The following is an 18,915-nucleotide window of genomic DNA, read 5'->3' on the forward strand; positions in this document are numbered from 1 at the left end:
AAACCTCACATGCTTTGTTTAATAGATTATAAATGTTTCCACCACTGGGCACTGCAGCCCTGCAAAGGGTCATCAAGTTTTGGGGATTATTTAGAGTTTAGAGGGAGATGGGGAGCCATTTGAGGATGGAGTTAATGGTTTTTCTTGTATTGGTTTTTTTGGGGATTTGCAGCATAGCCTGTGGTGCAGTTTCCCACACTACCATGAGAAAGATTGATATATTAAATAAGAAGGGTCCATATTTGGGCATTGTGGTGCCAAATTTCTTTGAGCTGAACCCTCTTCTTCAATCCACAAGCTTTGTGGCTGATCAGAAGCTTCCCTACTTAGATTTTTCTGGTACATAAACATATCCATTAAGTTTAAATTCCTTGGTTTGGTTTTCTTGGTAAAAAAGTTTCTCTGATGAAGATATGAGCTCTTTTGTTGTTGTTGCTTTTCTTGTATTTTTCACTTTGTACTCTCTCAATACACTGATTGCACTGAAAGAAAATGACTTGGACCAACTTCTACATACTGAATTTTACAGGAAGAAGGTTTCGAATTGGACGGTTGGAAGACGAAAGTGTTATAATTGTTATGACAGGATTGAGCATGGTATGTTCATGCATAACCTGTTTTACTTTGGTTTCTTTGGTTAATGATGCATCATATAACTGGTTTAGAAACCTATGACTAGCTTAATGCAGGGATCTCAACTCAATTACTGCTAAGCCTGTTCAAGGTGAAAGGTGTTGTGCACTATGGAATTGCAGGAAATGCAGATCCTCAACTCCAAATTGGAGATGTGACTATCCCTCAATTTTGGGCTCATACAGGCCTTTGGAATTGGCAGGTATAAAAATTTCTACTTCCCTTTTCTTCCGTGTCCCTTCTGGTTTTCATAAACAAGGACAATGTAATCTAGATCAGAAAATATTGAATCTTTATTTTCTTTGGAAATTAAGCTAATATCAAAGAACTAGCATTATCAATACATAATTAACCTTTTAAGTTTTGATGAAGAAGATTAAATGTAATAATATCACTTGTCACACAAAATCTTATATATTCTTTATATTTTCCATTGCCACTTGAATGCATGCAGAGGTTTGGAGATGGGCCTGGTAATGAGTTGTCCTTAGAATCATTTGGAGACTACACAAGAAAAGTTGGTCACATAAAATTTTCTGATTTCAACAACAAAACCAGAAATGGCAAGTCTGTTCCCAATCTTCTGAACAATGTTTGGTATCAACCAGAAGAGGTCTTCCCAGTTCATGGCACTCCTGAAGTTAGGCAACATGCTTTCTGGGTTCCAGTCAACCCTAAGTTTTTTGCAGTTGCCAAGGAACTAGAGGTAATTTGCACCAAGAAACCCACAAATTTTCTTGGCATGTGGAATATTTTTCTGTCTGTTGGTGTTGTAATAATTTGGAATTAATTTGGAAACACAGGATTTGAAGTTGGGGGGTTGTGTGAATACAACTTGTCTGCCAAGAGCACCCATTGTGGTGAGGGTCAAAAGAGGCATCAGTGCAAGTGTGTTTGTTGACAACAGAGCATACAGAGAATTCTTGAACTTCAAATTCAATGCGACTTCCATTGACATGGAAAGTGCTGCAGTGGCTTTGGTCTGTCACCAACAGAAGAAGCCGTTTATTGTAATTAGAGCTCTCTCTGATTTGGCCGGTGGAGGCTCCTCTGTCTCCAATGAAGCCAACACTTTTGCATCTTTGGCTGCTCAAAATGCAGTTGATGTTGTGCTTAGATTCATTTCCTTGCTGTCTTCATAGCTACACACACACACCATTGATTTGTTAAAATTTGAATAATTTATATTTAAATCTGAATTATGTTTTGTTTAGTTTGTTGTTTGTGCTGTGCCTAGAGATTTTATCCATTTCCTTTCCCTTATGAGCTAATTATGCAAAAGACATTTTCTTGAATCATCTTAGAGTTACTTAATGAGGTACCTTCCTACCAAGTTTCAAATGTTCAAAAATTCAGAATTCTTCAATCCAATAACCTGCAGTCTGCAGCAGATAGTAGCCAAATTTCAGCCGCACAACGAATCCCACGTGTCGAAAATTGTTTATTTTTCAATAGGAAAACCAGTGACAAATGGAAGAAGAACAAGAAGAAGATTAATTAGATTTAGGCCATCTTTGTTACCCTTTCACAAGAAATAGAAATGCTTGGCTTTGAGGATATAATAAACAGTCAAGCCGGCCAGGGCGGCATATTATATTTATATTTATACAGGCATTCTACTGTGACTGAGCGCAAAGTTTACTCAAATGGGTTACATTTGCCGCAGCATTTCGCAACCGTTGAAAATACTGCTTCAAATGACCAATATGTCCCTCCCACTTTAGCTTGTATCTGCTTAAAAAGGGCCGTCCAAGGGCAATTCCCGCCACTAATATTAAAAAACTTGTATTTCCGTTTAAAACAACTAAAGCCCAAACCAGGGCTTCCAAAAACATTTTCATAACATAACTACACGCTACCATGAGTGGTAATAACTGACCACCACCATGACCACCACCACCTCCTCCTCCCAAATTCTCCGCCACACCACCGCATTTGTATCCGAAACACTCTCCCAACCTGAGCTCCGCCGCCACCTATTCTCCACCCTCCGCCGCAAATTCCCCTCCTCTGCCTCCCAAGCCGCCCTCAACCCCCTAAACCTCGCCGCGGAGACCCTAGAGAACGCCATCTCCTCCACCAGCCCAGCCATTCGAGCCTCCTCTCTCAGCCTCTCCGAAAAGCTCCTCCTCACGAACCCCTCAAACCCCTTCTCCTCTCTCCTCCTCTCCCTCATCTACGGCCTCTACCGCCGCCCCATCGAAGCGGCTCTCAGCCTCCTCGACATCTTCCACACCGACCCTTCATTCGCTCGAACTGAACTCGCCCCTGTACTTTTCGAAGAGCTCTTTCTAGTCCACCTCCTCCCTGTTCTTCATTGGTACAATGAGCAAAGAACACAAATATTACCCACTTTGTCAACAAACGTTAGTTATGAAAACGACGACTGTTCCATATCCGACATGTCTGTCGTTTTTCCATGCTCGAAATCTTTGTCGAAGATGAGCGGGGGACAGACTTCAGAGCTGAAGGAGCTGGAGAGCAATTATGAGAAAGTTCTTGATGAAAATTGCAGGGTTTTTAGTAATTACTTCAAACAAGTTTTGGAAAATAAAGATGCAAGTCGACTGATTGATCCACCCACAGTGATGTTGAAGAGGATTGAGAGGGTTGATCAAGTCAAGTATGGAGATGATGAACAGAGGATCAAAACAGAGGAACCAGGATTTGAAAACGGACGGTATAATGTAATAAATTTATTTTCTTTCAACTTTTAATTATTTTTGTTCATTATTATTGGTATTTTATGTCGACTGATCTTCAAACTTGGTATTTCTTCTTCTGGATCTTTGGCCTTTCCTCTCTTAAATGTTTTTTTTAAAAAATAATAAAAAGCGTTTAAACTAGTATGTTTTTTCTTGGTAGATTATTTTGACTTTGTCAAACCACTGAAAAATGAGAGGGCAGCTACATGTGGTATTTTGTGGGTTTTTATTTTTTTATATTTTTCATGAACGTTAAGTCTTTGAATCTGCCAGCTGGTGGCAAGAGGTTGGATGGCTGACAATGGGCCACTTACTATACAATTTTATTTTTAATTTAATACAATATTTGTTATTTTAAATTATACAAAAAGAAGGTTTGTCTTATTGCAAAAACCTCATTATCTAAACCCAGCTAAATGCAATTTGTCCTGCTCCTAGGTTTGTCTAATTTATTTTATTGTGAGATTCGAGTCACCAAACTCCCACGGGTTCCAGACTGTTTATCATACATTAATCAAAGCTAAATGCAATTTGTCCTGCTCCTAGGTAGGTCACTTTATCATATAAATAAAGAGGACTGTTCTAAATATATTAACTCACACCTAGTATTTTCAGCATATTATATGCTATCTTAAGATATAAATATTGATCGCAAAGGATCCACATCCACTGATGTAGTGGTTTGGAACAATTGCTACATTATAAAAGATTCTAGATTTGAGTCTTAGCATCTGTATAGTGTGTGAATTTAGTATATTATCACCCCTCTCAATAGGATATGTCGTAAAAACCCTTCAGCTAATTGGATTCTTTGGAACGTTTCAAAAGAATGTTAGGTATTATTTCAATTTTGTTACATAATTATATAAAGGGTGCATAATAATAAAAAAAAAGGCAACGGGATTAGGAAGTTTGGGACGTACTTAACAGTGTCTGCGGATTTTGATACATGACTTTGGGAATCATCGTGAAACATGTGTTCAGTTTGACCGTTCTCTACGTAATAAAGATTTTCTTGGACCTTGTCAGCCAATATGGGCTGAAGCAGAAGCATCAGTTGAATTGTTCAGCAGCAGCAGGGGAAGAAAACCCAAGTCTCCACCACCAGCTTATCCTCAAAGAGTTTATCTTAATAATATCCTGACGGTCCAGGAAGAATCTTCCTGGAGGTTGGAAGCATCGGCCAATGTGAATTCAGACTCTGAGTCAGAATCTTCGTTGGAGGACAACTCAGTTGGTTCTTCTTCTTCTTCATTGGATTCTGAAGCTGAAATTGAGGTAATAGTCCGATGCTAACAAGAAAAAGAACCTGCAGCTTTGGTCTGATAATACCTATGCTGCTGCTTTTTTTGTTTTGTTTTTAGTGTTTTGTCTTGTTGAGTTTTGTAGGAAAACAACAGAGAAATGGAGTTGTTTGAGGCTACAAAGAGCCAAATTCAAAAACTAAAGCAACCCATTTCTGCAGAGTCAAGTAGGTATGTACCCATCAATCAAACCTTATTTTGAGTATTTGGTATTGACAAACGCCACACATTAGCATATCACATTGTCTATTTTCGTTTTGTAATATTTTGAATTTGGATTTGGATTTCTTGTTGTTTATTAGTTCTCCAGATCGGCTCATGGCAGATTCTGATAGCACCTCTGGTGGTGGTGGAAAAAATACTCCTCCCAAGGACTTTGTGTGTCCCATAACTAGCACCATTTTTGATGATCCTGTGACACTTGAGACCGGCCAGACATACGAGCGAAAAGCGATCCAGGAATGGATTGAAAGAGGGAACTCAACATGCCCAATTACCCGCCAGAATCTGCAGAGCACCCAACTGCCTAAAACCAACTATGTGCTCAAACGTCTTATTGCAAGTTGGCAAGAACAGAACCCTGCTTGTGCAGTCTTAAACCTATCGCAGAATACAAGCCCGGTGGCTGACCCAGTTGTTAAGTCCATAATGCCTTCAACTTCTCCTGACAGTGTTATAAGCCAAGCCAGCCTTGATGGTGCAGTTGGAGAGTTAAGACATGCAATTACGAACCTTTGTATGTCAGAAATTCTCAAGGAGTCTGAACTGGCTGTTCTTCGAATCGAGCGATTCTGGCAGGAAGCAAATGTGGAATGGGATATTCAGAGTTTACTCACAAAACCTCCTGTTATTAATGGTTTCGTGGAGGTTCTTTTCAATTCTGTTGATTCCAGTGTGTTGTCAGCTGCAGTTTTTCTACTGTCTGAGCTGGGGTCAAGAGACAAAGCTGTGATCCAGACACTGACCCGGGTTGACTCTGATGTCGAATGTATCGCAACTCTTTTCAATAAGGGGTTGAAGGAGGCTGTGGTCTTGATATATCTGTTAAGGCATTCCATCCCTAATCTAATTGAGTTGGACATGGTGGATTCTCTCTTAATGGTTATTAGGAAGGAAGATAATGATTTGCTTAACATGTGTCTAAAGCCAAGAACAGCTGCAGTGGTTTTACTGGGGCTGATTCTTGGTGGCAGTGGAGAGGGCATTGCCTCCTCAATTGTTAATACTGTGATTTCTGAAAAAGCACTTGAAAGAATCACTAGCAGTTTGGAATCTGAATCGGTAGAAGAGAGGATTGCAGCAGTTGGGATCTTATTGAGATGTATGCAACAAGATGGAAAGTGCAGGAACACAATAGCTGATAAAGCTGAGTTGGCTCCTGTTTTGGATAGCTTTATGGGTGCAAATGATAGAGAACGGTTTGAGATTGTTCACTTTTTCTCCGAGTTAGTTAAGTTAAACAGGTATATTTACATTTCAAGTTTGTTTGTGTTTGTCCAAATCTTCAATGACTCTTGGACTCGAGGCAGCATGACAAACATAAATCTTTGTGTTAGACAGAAGGACATTCAATGAACAAATCCTGCATATTATAAAGGATGAAGGTCCTCTCAGCACAATGCACACCCTCCTTATTTATCTTCAGACAGCACTTCAAGACCAGTGTCCTATTGTGGCTGGCCTACTACTTCAACTTGATCTTCTGGTTTGGAACTCTCTCTCTTTCTTCTGTTCTAGAACTTCATGAAATCTTTCCTTGAATTGATTGTTGGATTGTTAATTGCAGGAAGTCATGTTGCATTTAAGTAACTACCTGCATTGACTATTTGGTTGTACTAGTGATTGTCAGTTAATAATTACTGGGTTGGTTTGTAGGCAGAGCCGAGAAAGATGAGCATATACCGTGAAGAGGCAATAGACGTTCTCATCTCATGTCTCAGAAATGTGGAGTTCCCTACTGCTCAAATTGCTGCTGCTGAGACAATTATGTCGCTGCAAGGGAGGTTCACCACTTCCGGAAAGCCTCTTACCAGGGCTTTCCTTCTGAAACGTGCTGGCCTTGACAAAAGTTACAAAAGTAGTGTGCGAATGGATCAACTTAGCAACTTTTCTGGAGAAGATGAAACTCTTGTGAGACTTATATAAAAATTTGCACTGCATTGCTTTGCTTTAGCTTTTTTTATTTCCTTAGTTTTGGCAACTCGATCATCTTCATGAATCCATTTCCTGAACAATGTCCTTTTCTGGTTGACATCAAAAGGAGGAAGAGAAGGCGGCTAATAATTGGGAAAGAAAAATGGCATTTGTTTTAGCAAGCCATGAGTTTGGTCTACTTTTTGAGGCTTTGGCAGAAGGCTTGAAGAGCAGATATGCAGAAATATGTTCAGCATGTTTTGTGTCAGCCACATGGCTCGCACACATGCTCGATGTTCTTCCAGACACAGGAATACGTGGAGCAGCCCGGGTCTGCTTGCTCAAACATTTCATATCGATATTCAAGTCTGCCAAGGACACTGAAGACAAAGCCCTCTCTATGCTGGCATTGAACAGCTTCATCCATGATCCTGGTAAGAACAGGTCATCCTTGGATTTGAATGGGGCAATTGAAAGCTTCAGTTAATTGTATGAAAGTTTACTTATAAAAACTTCGAAAATTGGGATGAGTTAAATATTCTTGATGTTGTGAATTACAGAAGGGATGAGTGAGGTAACTTCTTCAATAAAGGATATCGTAAAAGGCCTGAGAGAGCTTAAGAGATCCACTCCCTTGGCATTTCAAATGCTAAAACTATTTTCTGAGGGGCAAGACTCTAGCGCAGTAAGTTCATTGCAACCTTTGTATACTATATACCTTGTTCCAGAAAGAAAGGTCATGACAAAATTATATGTTCATGTTTGAGAACAGGAACTGTGGGATCATAAAGAATTAGTTCAGGTAGATTGCAGTGAGAATGGAGAGGTTCTTTCATTAGTTTGCTTCAAGGATAAAATATTTTCGGGCCATTCAGATGGAACTATAAAGGTAGCTCAACCAGCAAGTGTAAATTTCTTGTTCTTACAGATTCTTATATATGTGGTTTAATGTTTTCAAAACAATGTTTATCCCATGTAAATTTTTCTTGATTGCTGTGGGTTTCCAAATTCTGAAGGTATGGACAGGTAAAGGCAGCGTACTTCATCTAATCCAAGAAATTCGAGAACACACAAAGGCAGTTACTAGCTTGGCAATTTTGCAATCAGGGGAGACTCTATACAGTGGTTCACTTGATAGAACTACAAGGGTATGGTCTAAATCTTGATACTTCTTGTGTCTTTATCAGTTGCAGAACTTTCAGACTAAAGTTTCTTCTCTTGAACTGCAGGTATGGTCTATTAGCAATGAAGCAATTTATTGTGTACACGTACATGATATGAAGGATCAAGTTCATAGTTTAGCCGTCACCAATACCCTTGCTTGCTTCATTCCACAAAGTACTGGTATCAAGGTACTCAACAAAACTAATGGTTTGCTTAGAAGCAAGAAAAACCATGAACTTGCAACTAATGGTTTGCATGCTATTCGCTACCAGGTTCATTCATGGAATGGAGGATCCAAATTGTTAAATTCAAGTAAATATGTAAAGTGCTTCTCTCTAGTACACGGGAAATTGTATTGCGGATGCCATGACAGTGGTATTCAGGTAAAAAATTTCTAGTGATAGTTTAAACCCAGCTAATAGTTTGTTTCTCTCAATGTGCTGATAATCAAACTTGTGTGAAACTCTCAGGAGATTGATTTGGCCACAGGAACACTCAGTACCATTCAAAATGGCACTCGGAAATTACTTTCGAAAGCAAATCCTATCCATGCCATTCAAGTTCACAGTGGACTTATATATGCAGCCAGTTCTTCTGCGGATGGAGCAGCCGTGAAGGTACCTTTTGTAAGAGTATCTAATACCATGCAAAATTATTTGTCTCTTGTATGCATGATTGGAGTGTCTTAAAGAAACTCTCAAGAAAATGAGTTTATGAAGCATAAAAATCATATATATAAATATATCCATTTAATCCATTTTATTCTCTTGTCAAGATTTGGAATGCTGCAAACTTCAGTATGGTTGGATTTCTGCCAACTACATTAGAAGTGCGGACAATGGCCATAAGCTCGGAACTAATTTATTTGGGAGGTAAAGGAGGAAGCGTGGAAATATGGGACAGGGAGAAGCAGAACAGAATAGACACCCTACAAACTGGTACCAATTGTAAGGTTCTTTGCTTGGCTCTTGATGCCAATGAGGAAGTTTTGGTCACTGGAACTTCTGATGGCCGAATCCGGGTAAATAACTTTTTTTTCTTAATATTAATCTGCAAGAATTACTGGGATAATTTCCATGGTTTTGCCTTTTTTTTAAAAAAAAGAAAAAACTTACAGTAAAAATCTATGCCGGTTTGCAGGCATGGGGGCTGAGCTAAGAAAAGGACTTGGTAACTTCGGTGGACGGAAATATATTTTGCTGGAAGAGCAGCTGAAGATGGATTATTTTTTATTTTATTAAAAAAAATGAAATTCTTTGCAATATTTCTTCTTTGTCAGGGAGCATTTCATGGAAAATATATATTGCTTTAGCCAAAATAAAGACATATCAGATGTAGAACACTGAGAATTGTAATGCGTTTTGTTGTAGAGTTGTACAGAGACTGAGTTTACGCAGAGAATAAAAGAAAAGAAATTCCCAAGTCAATCTGAGGTTACCCAACTCAAATATATGTTGCACAAACTACTCTAAAGACGTGCATAGCAATTTACCCATGTTCTGCTTTCTAGGAAGCAAACAACCAGTTGGTTTGTTTTTCATGTGATTAATGCAACAGAGAAAGTAAACATAAATACGTGCGCATAGCAATTTGCCATATCCCCATTTCTTTCGGTGCAAACCAAATTACAAATCACTCTTCCAAAACTCATTCATTACTTGCCTTTTGTGCTCTGCCAATCTCAAATCCAATCTTCTTTTTGTCATAATTACTTTCTTCCTTTGTTCAGCCATGTTAGAATCTTTATCACCAAGTGTAATAAGTACTTACTTTCTTTGTTCTTCAATTATCAAAAGCCCATCTTCTCCAAGTGCATTAAAGATTCTGCTTACCAATTCTGGCTCTGGGCTTATTATGTCTTTATCTTCATATGTTTCTTTGATTCTTTCTCATCTTGTCTCAGTATAGGAAGATAGTTGGTCTAGTTAACTAAAATCTGAAATGGTTGATGCACTTCACTAATAATAGTGTAATCGAAGATTTTGCCTTCCAGTTATACAGCAGAGACATTGTAGGAGACCAAGATCATATATTTCCAGAACGTAATCAAACTAAAGAATATTTTCATTTTCAATGTTCAGATTTCGTTTTTCCTTGATACCCAAGATATGACTTCAAAACTATCGACCCTCTGCATTCTATATAATACTTTCTGGTTTTTCTTATGCTTCACCTTCAAACCAAGCCCTTCTGTTTGCTATCTTTGAGTTTCAGAACTTTTTGTAATCCTCTGTTTTCCTCTGCTCATGGCACCTCCAAATGATTCTTTAAATCCAATCATCAATGTGTCCGAATCCAAGAGTTTAGAACAATACTTTGATCTTTCTAATGGAAAGCTTAGTGTTAGAGGAGTTCCATTGCTCTCTGAAGTTCCAAGCAATGTCACTTTGAATCCCTTTTATTCAATCTTCCAGCCGTCTGATGATGTTCCACTTCCTCTGCTCCACCGTGTCGGTGCCTTGTCCCACAAGGGAGGGTTCCTTGGATTCAACAAGGAGGAGGCTTCCCATAGGTTGATAAACTCCTTGGGCAGATTTAGCGACAGAGATTTTCTTAGCATCTTTAGGTTCAAGACATGGTGGTCTACCATGTGGGTGGGAAACTCTGGGTCAAATGTGCAACTGGAGACCCAATGGGTTCTTTTTGATGTCCCTGAAATAAAGTCATATGTCATAATCATCCCCATTGTTGATGGCTCTTTTAGGTCTGCTCTTCAACCTGGCACTGATGGCCATGTCATGATCTGTGCTGAGAGTGGTTCCACCCAAGTGAAAGCATCAAATTTCGATGCCATTGCTTATATCCATGCTTCTGACAATCCCTACAACTTGATGAAAGAGGCCTTTAGTGCTATTAGGGTCCATCTCAATACTTTTAGGCTGTTGGAAGAGAAAACAGTCCCAAATCTTGTTGACAAATTTGGTTGGTGCACTTGGGATTCCTTCTACTTGACTGTAGAACCTGTTGGTATCTGGCATGGTATCAATGAATTTGCTGAAGCCGGTGTATCCCCTCGCTTTCTCATCGTTGATGATGGCTGGCAAAGCATCAATTTTGATGATGATCAGGATCCAAATGAGGACGCGAAAAATCTAGTTCTCTGTGGGAGTCAAATGAATGCTAGGCTTCACAGGCTTGATGAGTGCAAGAAGTTCAAGAACTACAAAGGTGGATGCATGTTGGGTCCCAACGCTCCTTCATTTGATCCAAAAAGGCCAAAGATGTTGATAGGCAAAGCAGTTGAACTAGAGCATGCTGAGAAGGACCGTGACAAGGCCATTCAATGTGGAGTCACTGACTTATCCGACTTCGAAAGGAAAATTCAGAAGTTGAATCAAGAGTTGAATGTGTTACTTGGTGGAGAAGAAAGCAGTGCTTCTAATAATGGCTGTGGAAGAAGTCCTTGTGGGGCTGAAAGCTATGGGCTTAAGGCTTTCACAAGTGACTTGAGAACCAAGTTTAAGGGTTTGGATGATATATATGTATGGCATGCTCTTTGTGGTGCCTGGTCTGGTGTTAAGCCAGGTGCAACCCACCTCAATGCAAGGATCACTCCCTGCATTGTCTCTCCTGGACTTGTTGGGACTATGAATGATCTCGCTGTGGATAAAGTCGTTGAGGGTGGGATGGGACTTGTTCATCCGGACCATGCTAATCTTTTATATGACTCTATGCACTCGTACCTTTCCGGAGTTGGTATCACAGGAGTCAAAGTGGATGTTATTCATGTAAGTCTTCTACACATCACCATTTTGAATTTTGATTTCTGCTCTGTGTTGTCTTGTTTTGATAATCAAATTAATTGTGCACGCTTTATTTGTTCATATGAATTTTTCATGCAGACTCTTGAATATGTGTCTGAGGAATATGGAGGCCGTGTGGAGCTTGCAAAGGCTTATTACAAGGGGCTGAGTGATTCTCTTGTGAAGAACTTCAATGGGAGTGGGCTTATTTCTAGCATGCAACAATGCAATGACTTCTTCTTCCTTGGGACAAAGCAAATCTCTATGGGAAGAGCTGGTAAGAAAGTCTAAATAAATTGGTCATAGTCTTGTGTACAACCTATATTTTCATTTTAAAAGTACCACATGAAATTCTTAATAAGATCATTCATGGATTATATTCTGTTTCTGCAACTTTCAGGAGATGATTTTTGGTTCCAGGATCCAAGTGGAGATCCTATGGGAGTTTACTGGTTACAAGGTGTGCATATGATCCACTGTTCCTACAACAGCATGTGGATGGGTCAGATGATAGTCCCTGATTGGGATATGTTCCAATCAGACCATCTGTGTGCCAAATATCATGCTGGATCCAGGGCTATCTGTGGAGGTCCAGTGTATTTAAGTGATTACGTCGGTAGCCATGATTTTGATCTCATAAAGAAGCTTGTTCACCCAGATGGTACCATTCCCAAGTGCCAGAACTTTGCCCTTCCAACAAGGGACTGCCTCTTCAAAAACCCTTTATTTGACAACAAGACTGCTCTCAAAATTTGGAACTTGAACAAGGTATATTGTGCCACTCAATGTTACTTAAGTTTGGTATATCTTTGTTGGCTTGTTTGTTTATGTCCTTTCCCACATTCGATTGTTAAATGTTTCGATTTTTTATATACTTGTTTCATAGTATGGTGGAGTGATTGGAGGGTTCAACTGCCAAGGGGCTGGTTGGGACCCCAAGGAGCACAGGATCAAAGGCTATCCAGATTGCTACAAGCCAATCTTTTGTTCAGTGCATGTTTCTGATATTGAATGGGACCAAAACATAGAAGCAGCCTATTTGGGCAAGGCTAAAGAGTACCTGGTCTATCTCAACCAGGCTGATGAGCTGCGCCTTGTGACTCCAAAATCTGCTGCAATTCAAATCACTCTCCAGCCGTCTTCGTTCGAGCTTTTCACCTTTGTGCCAGTCCAAAAGCTCAGCGATAGCATCAAATTCGCGCCAATTGGACTTACAAACATGTTCAACAGTGGAGGAACTGTCCAAGAGTTGGAGTACGAAAGTGAGGGTGAGTTTACTGCCAAGATGAAGGTTAAAGGAGGAGGCAATTTCTTGGCCTACTCGAGTGGATGTCCAAAGAAATGTTATTTCAACGGTGCTGAGGTGGCTTTCGAGTGGTCTGAGGGCAAACTGAACTTGAGTCTTCCTTGGGTTGAGGAAGCTGCTGGCATTTCTGAGTTGGGTTTTGTGTTTTGAGATGTTAGATACTACTGAATTTACTTACTTTTCATTTGCTCATTTTGTGGGACTGCACTTGGCACTTTTGCAGTTAGGAAAATATGGAAGAATGTATCTCCATATTCATCCTCTTTATTAAATGTATAGTAAATTTGGCTTACATCCTTCAAATTCAATTTGCCATACCCTAATTTGTATAAGTAAAAACCCATGAGTAGGATCCAACTCAGCAAGTTACCTAATTAAGCATAAAATCTGATTTATTGTACTTTTCAGATTCCAAAAATACCCCCAACTAAGCCATTATTGCATTTTGTATATTAATGTAGGAATCAATATAGAAATAGTTTTTAATTGGATTGTATATAATGACAGACGTTGAATTTGGAAAGATCTCCAAATGGTTGTAATGGATGTAGAAATTAATTTGGAAACATTTTTTTAAAATTTAATAATAAATACAAATTTAGGTAATCGGTTTGTTTAATAAAAATGTTTATGTTATTTTCTTTTTATGAATTATACATGACTAATAATCTACTTTATAATTGTTTATGAATAATACTGTACATACTAATTATGTTGAAAAAATAATGTACCTATTACTTGTTCTATTGAAAATAACTAATAATATTTTTATTGTTTGTTTTATGAAAAATATAATTTACCTAGTATGAATAGTGTACCTGTTTTTAATTTATAAAAAGTGTACATGATTATCTGTTCTAATATACCTGCATATTATACGACATCCAATATACCTACATTAATTTTAATGTACTTACGATTAGGATTTAGGTATTATATGTCATCCAATATACCTACCATTTGAAAAATATACCTACTACGAAAATATGTATAGGTAAATTACCTACATTATACGACATCCAATATACCTACATTAATTTTAATATACCTACATTATATGTAATTATGGTTTATATGTATAGCTATATATATATATATATTATTTATGAACAAACATATATTATATGTATTATGAGAATGTTTTGATTTGTTCAGTCCAGCAACACCATAATAATGGAAAGGCTAGATATTAGGGATTGTTTAGGAAAATCATTGGATAACAAAAATGGCAGGGTTTTGTAAATAAGTAATAAGAAATGGGCAAATTTTATCCTTCATGGCATCCGTTTTCAAAATTGGGTTTTGATTGGAAGTAAATATGTAGATGAATTTTTGTATAGACTATTAGAGTTGCAAGGGCCTATTATATAATGACCCTTAAATGTAAAGTCTCTAAAGATTGATTAATATAAATTCATCCCCCTTTAACTTAAATATAATTAATACCATAAATAAAAAATACAACGAATCATCGAAAATACGGTGAATCATAAAACATACAATGAAATGAATCATCATTGTTTTACCTTCCATCTGTTATACATCACTTGTTTTCATCTTGAGCCAGCTCTTATTATGTGTACTTAGTCGGATTCTAGTTGCATTATTTGTGTATGCATGCAGACAAATAAGATCGTTAGCCATTAAAATATATGTCTAGAAAACAAATTAATTTGTTAACCTTAAGTTGATAGACGAAACCATCCACAGTTATATCTGTTTTCAAATTGCGGCCACAGAAAGATCAGATCGTTCATTACAGCCTTATGTGACAATTTTGTAATTTTGTAGCGCGTCCCGAAAAAAAAAACAATATAAACATTATTTAAGGCCATCTTTTGCATTGTGATGATTTAAGATCATGTATTGAGCAAAGCTTTAAATCTGAATCTCCATCTCTCTTAACTGCACTCTTTGATCATATACGTATTCATTCCGAGACCAATCCGATGGTTGCACTTGAAGAGATGGAGCTCTCTTCTGAGCAAAGCACGCCCACCCAACTGGTCACAAGCAAGAAGGGTGGCCTTAGAACCATGCCTTGTATCATCGGTATGTGAAATCTCCTGTTAAAAGTGTTTGATAGTTAGTAACTTACTAACGAATTAGCGTTTGAGTATATATATGAATTTCTACTTTGAGAGGCAAAAGTTTATGTGAAATTCATGCGTGCAGCAAACGAGGCATTGGAAAGGGTTGCAAGCATTGGGCTTCATGCAAATATGATCATGTACTTGTTATATGAATATAACATGGAGGCCGCCACCGGAGCTAGTATCTTGTTCTTGTGGTCAGCCATAACGAACTTTACGCCTATCGTCGGGGCTTTTCTCTCCGATTCTCACTTGGGTCGCTTTCGTACGATCGCATGGGGATCAATTGTTAGCCTGCTTGTAAGAACATTTGCTCAACTTCTCCGTACAATTAGTAATTTTTTTTTTACCTATTTTTGATACCAGATTTATGAAATTATTTGCAGGGGACGACTATGTTATGGTCAACAGCAATAATTCCACATGCAAGACCAGTCCATTGCAACAACCCATTAAAAGAAAAATGTGTCTCAGCAAACACAGCCCAACAGATGCTTCTGCTTGCATCATTTTTTCTCCAGTCGATTGGATCTGGTGCGATCAAGCCATGCTCAATGGCCTTTGGAGCAGACCAGATGGACAAGCCAGACAACCCCAAGAATGAAAGGGTTTTGCAGAGCTTCTTCAATTGGTACTATGCTTCAGTTGGAGTCTTCGTCATGTTTTCAGTGACAGCCATAATTTATGTTCAAACGCAATTTGGTTGGGTTGTGGGTTTTGGGATTCCTGTAGGCCTCATGTTCTTGTCCGCTCTTCTATTTTTCTTGGGATCTTCCCTTTATGTTAAAGTGCCTCCAAACAAGAACTTGTCTGCTGGCCTTGTTCAAGTGATTGCGGCTGCTTGGAAAAACAGACACTTGGCGTTGCCAGTGTCACCAAAGAAATTTGATGCATGGCATTGTATCAAAAGTTCAAAGTTTGCCACTCCAACGGATAATTTAAGGTACATGATCATGTTAAAATACTATATAGTATATTACTTAGGCTTAGCTATGATATTTTATATGAACACGTCGTAAATGATCTTTATATGTTCGACATACATGTCACCAGAGAAATATCATGCATATAATCGACTCATACAATAATATTACTTGTGGCTTAAGTTTGCTGTCAATGACTTCATTTCTTTTGATTACATCGGCATGAATCAAATTCTTAACCTATCCTAATATTAATTTGTCTGGACTCGCTCATCCAATTGGTCTAATTTGCAAATCTTTGGCTTCTTTTTTTAAGGTGCCTAAATAAGGCTTGCATGATCAGAAGTCCTGAGCAGGACATAGCTCCTGATGGGTTGGCCAAAGATCCATGGAGTTTGTGCACCGTAAGACAAGTACAAGAGCTGAAAGCACTGATCAGAATCCTGCCCATTTGGTCTACTGGCATTATAATAGCGATGACGACCACCCAACATTCATTCGCTGTGCTCCAAGCAAACGCCATGGACAGGCACATCCTGGGCAAAATCCAAATCCCAGCAGCCTCCCTTTCCACGTTTGCCGTTCTCACCCTGGTAATATGGGTGGCCATCTACGACCGGATACTAGTCCCGTTGGTGGCCAAGTACACAAAAAGACCGCGTGGGTTTAGCTTCAAGCAAAGAATAGGGGCAGGACTAGTAATCTCTTGTTTGGCCACAGCTGTGGCAGCAGAGGTTGCAAGGCAGAGAAGAAAAACAGCAATTGAGGCGGGTTTTCTGAGCAACCCAGGGGGTATAGTGAGCATGTCTGCCATGTGGCTGGTGCTACAGTACTGCCTGTCTGGACTTTCAGAGGCTTTGAATGCAATTGGGCAGCTAGAATTCTACTACTCTCAGTTCCCAAAGAGCATGTCCAGTATTGCAATGGCTCTTTTGTCATTTGGGGGTGCATTTGGGAGCTTGCTTGGGAGTTTGGTTGTGAACATTGTGGATGATGTGACCAAAAAAGATAGTGTGAGTTGGGTTTCAAAAAACCTCAACAAGGGTCACTATGATTATTACTATTGGCTTCTTACTGTTTTGAATGTGGTAAATTTCTTCTACTTTTTACTGTGTGGTTGGTTATATGGGCCTTGTGAGGACAAAAATAATTGGGATGAGGAAGAAGAAGGCATGAAAGAGATGGAAGAGATGGAAAAATTGTCGATCAAGTCCGGCGAGTATGCGGTTGTCTACTCATCAGCTTGATTTAGCTCATCATGTGCTTTTTCTTATATTTTCTTTGAAGCACATCAGTAAAACTTGCTGAGCATAAAATGTATAGACTTACACAGATGTCAATCCAATGAGTTTTATGCATTGAGAAATGAGTCTACAAATGGTTTGTGTATTTGAATTAAAATTAAATTTGTTTTCCAACTTGTCTTTGAGAAAATTCCAGGAAGCCAAATTGAAACTCAATCACTTTAAGACATAGTTGCTGAAGTCACCTTTTTTAGTAATTTTAACCAAGTGGTTTGGCACCCGTCATACAACCTCAGTTTTTTGTATCTGGTCAAAGTAATTTCCTTAAAGCGCAAGGAATTGTGGTCACAGAAAGATCAGATCGAGAATTATAGTCTTCAGAGTCGAAAATTTGTCACACTTGACCAATCACAAATGAATCTGATGATGGGGATCATCAGCTTAGGGTTGGTTTGGTTGCCTGCAATTAGCTAGTGACATCAGATTATACCAGTCCTCACAAGCTTCTAGTTGGTTTTTTAACGTTGAAAGTGCTTCAGAGTTGAAAAAGTGCTTCACATATAATAAATGGTCAACAGACAGAGAGGAGCAAAGGAAAGTTACTAATTGGGATTCTGCAGGGCCTGCTTAGTGCAGTAATCTTTACTGGTACAAAGCAGGTCTTCCTTTGACAAATAATTACTGTTATAAATCAACTGAAATTTACATATACCCTTTTATTTATTTTTTGAGTACAAGAGATAGTCTAAATTATAGGGGAGGGAGATTTCTCTCACACACACAACTATGATGCCGTGAAGATTCCTTTTTTACTGGGCTAGACCCGTTGGCACCCTTTGTTTTATTTAAATGTTGTTCACCGAACTCAAAGTAAAAGTAGCACTTGACTGAAAACAAAGGGTGGAAAAAACAACGCTACACGCCTTCAAGTTTAATTAGAATATATATTATTTTCACACTTTCACACTCAAAAGTACTTCACTTTAGTGGATCATGCATACAGAAAGTGATGCAAATATTCCCATGAAAATATATTTAACAACTACCTTGTTTACATCTTTGCATATAAAATTATGTAAAGACACATTAATCATGATCGACAGTAATCTAGGTTTCAAATTATTAATGATGAAAAAGGCACAGCAAATATTGTAATTAGTGGCTTGTTTTCATCTTGAGCCAGCATTCTGCGACAGTAATCTATCTATAGAGGTTATTTCAAATTATTATTTGTAGTCGGATTCTGCTCAGTTGTGTGTGCACGTAGACAAACCATAGTTGACCATTAAAACGTCTTGAAACAAATTAATGTGGTCCTTAAAATGATGACCTCGAAACCATCCACGGTTATGTCTATTTTGTATTTGTGGTCACAGAAAGATCAGATCGAGAATTATAGTATGCTGATGTTGCTGCTGCTGCTCAAAATACTGCTCTATTATTCTCTTTGGTGCTGATAAACTCTATGTGACAATTTTGTAATTTTGTAGCGTCGGGGAAACATTGAAAACTAAATTAACATTATTTAATTAAGGCCATCTTTTGCATACTGCAATCCAAACTGGAAGATGCCGTGGCAGAAACAAAATAGTGAAAATGATTTGTTTTTTTGTTTTTTTAAATAGTAACAATGATTTATGATGATGATCGCTTAGTTGCTGTTGTCT

The 18,915-nt window shown here is 38.4% G+C and overlaps 4 protein-coding genes across 4 annotated transcripts; all 4 read left to right on the plus strand.

Annotated features, from left to right (window-relative positions):
- LOC110751126 (Phosphorylase superfamily protein) lies at positions 1-1,931 on the plus strand. The gene is made up of 5 exons (XM_021951556.2): positions 1-339; positions 530-597; positions 680-835; positions 1,088-1,339; positions 1,437-1,931. The coding sequence occupies exons 1-5, from the start codon at positions 108-110 to the stop codon at positions 1,773-1,775; spliced, it is 1,047 nt and encodes a 348-aa protein (XP_021807248.2). The 5' UTR covers positions 1-107; the 3' UTR covers positions 1,776-1,931.
- Positions 1,932-2,443: 512 nt separating this feature from the next.
- On the plus strand, positions 2,444-9,361 carry LOC110751030 (putative E3 ubiquitin-protein ligase LIN-1). Its single transcript, XM_021951448.2, has 15 exons — positions 2,444-3,320; positions 4,368-4,616; positions 4,728-4,813; positions 4,945-6,105; positions 6,203-6,347; positions 6,518-6,772; positions 6,903-7,209; positions 7,336-7,460; positions 7,548-7,664; positions 7,792-7,923; positions 8,005-8,127; positions 8,212-8,322; positions 8,410-8,556; positions 8,715-8,960; positions 9,080-9,361. The coding sequence occupies exons 1-15, from the start codon at positions 2,520-2,522 to the stop codon at positions 9,095-9,097; spliced, it is 4,023 nt and encodes a 1,340-aa protein (XP_021807140.2). The 5' UTR covers positions 2,444-2,519; the 3' UTR covers positions 9,098-9,361.
- Positions 9,362-10,185: 824 nt separating this feature from the next.
- Positions 10,186-13,138, plus strand: LOC110750963 (stachyose synthase-like). The gene is made up of 4 exons (XM_021951357.1): positions 10,186-11,667; positions 11,782-11,959; positions 12,083-12,450; positions 12,569-13,138. Exons 1-4 carry the CDS (start codon positions 10,186-10,188, stop codon positions 13,136-13,138), a joined length of 2,598 nt encoding a protein of 865 aa, XP_021807049.1.
- Positions 13,139-14,937: 1,799 nt separating this feature from the next.
- LOC110751029 (protein NRT1/ PTR FAMILY 1.1-like) lies at positions 14,938-17,251 on the plus strand. Its single transcript, XM_021951447.2, has 4 exons — positions 14,938-15,040; positions 15,164-15,381; positions 15,468-16,024; positions 16,321-17,251. The coding sequence occupies exons 1-4, from the start codon at positions 14,938-14,940 to the stop codon at positions 17,249-17,251; spliced, it is 1,809 nt and encodes a 602-aa protein (XP_021807139.2).
- The last annotated feature ends 1,664 nt before the right edge of the window (positions 17,252-18,915 follow it).

Source organism: Prunus avium, chromosome 7 (genome assembly GCF_965620075.1).
Source record: "Prunus avium chromosome 7, drPruAviu1.hap1.1, whole genome shotgun sequence".
Taxonomy (NCBI): domain Eukaryota; kingdom Viridiplantae; phylum Streptophyta; class Magnoliopsida; order Rosales; family Rosaceae; genus Prunus; species Prunus avium.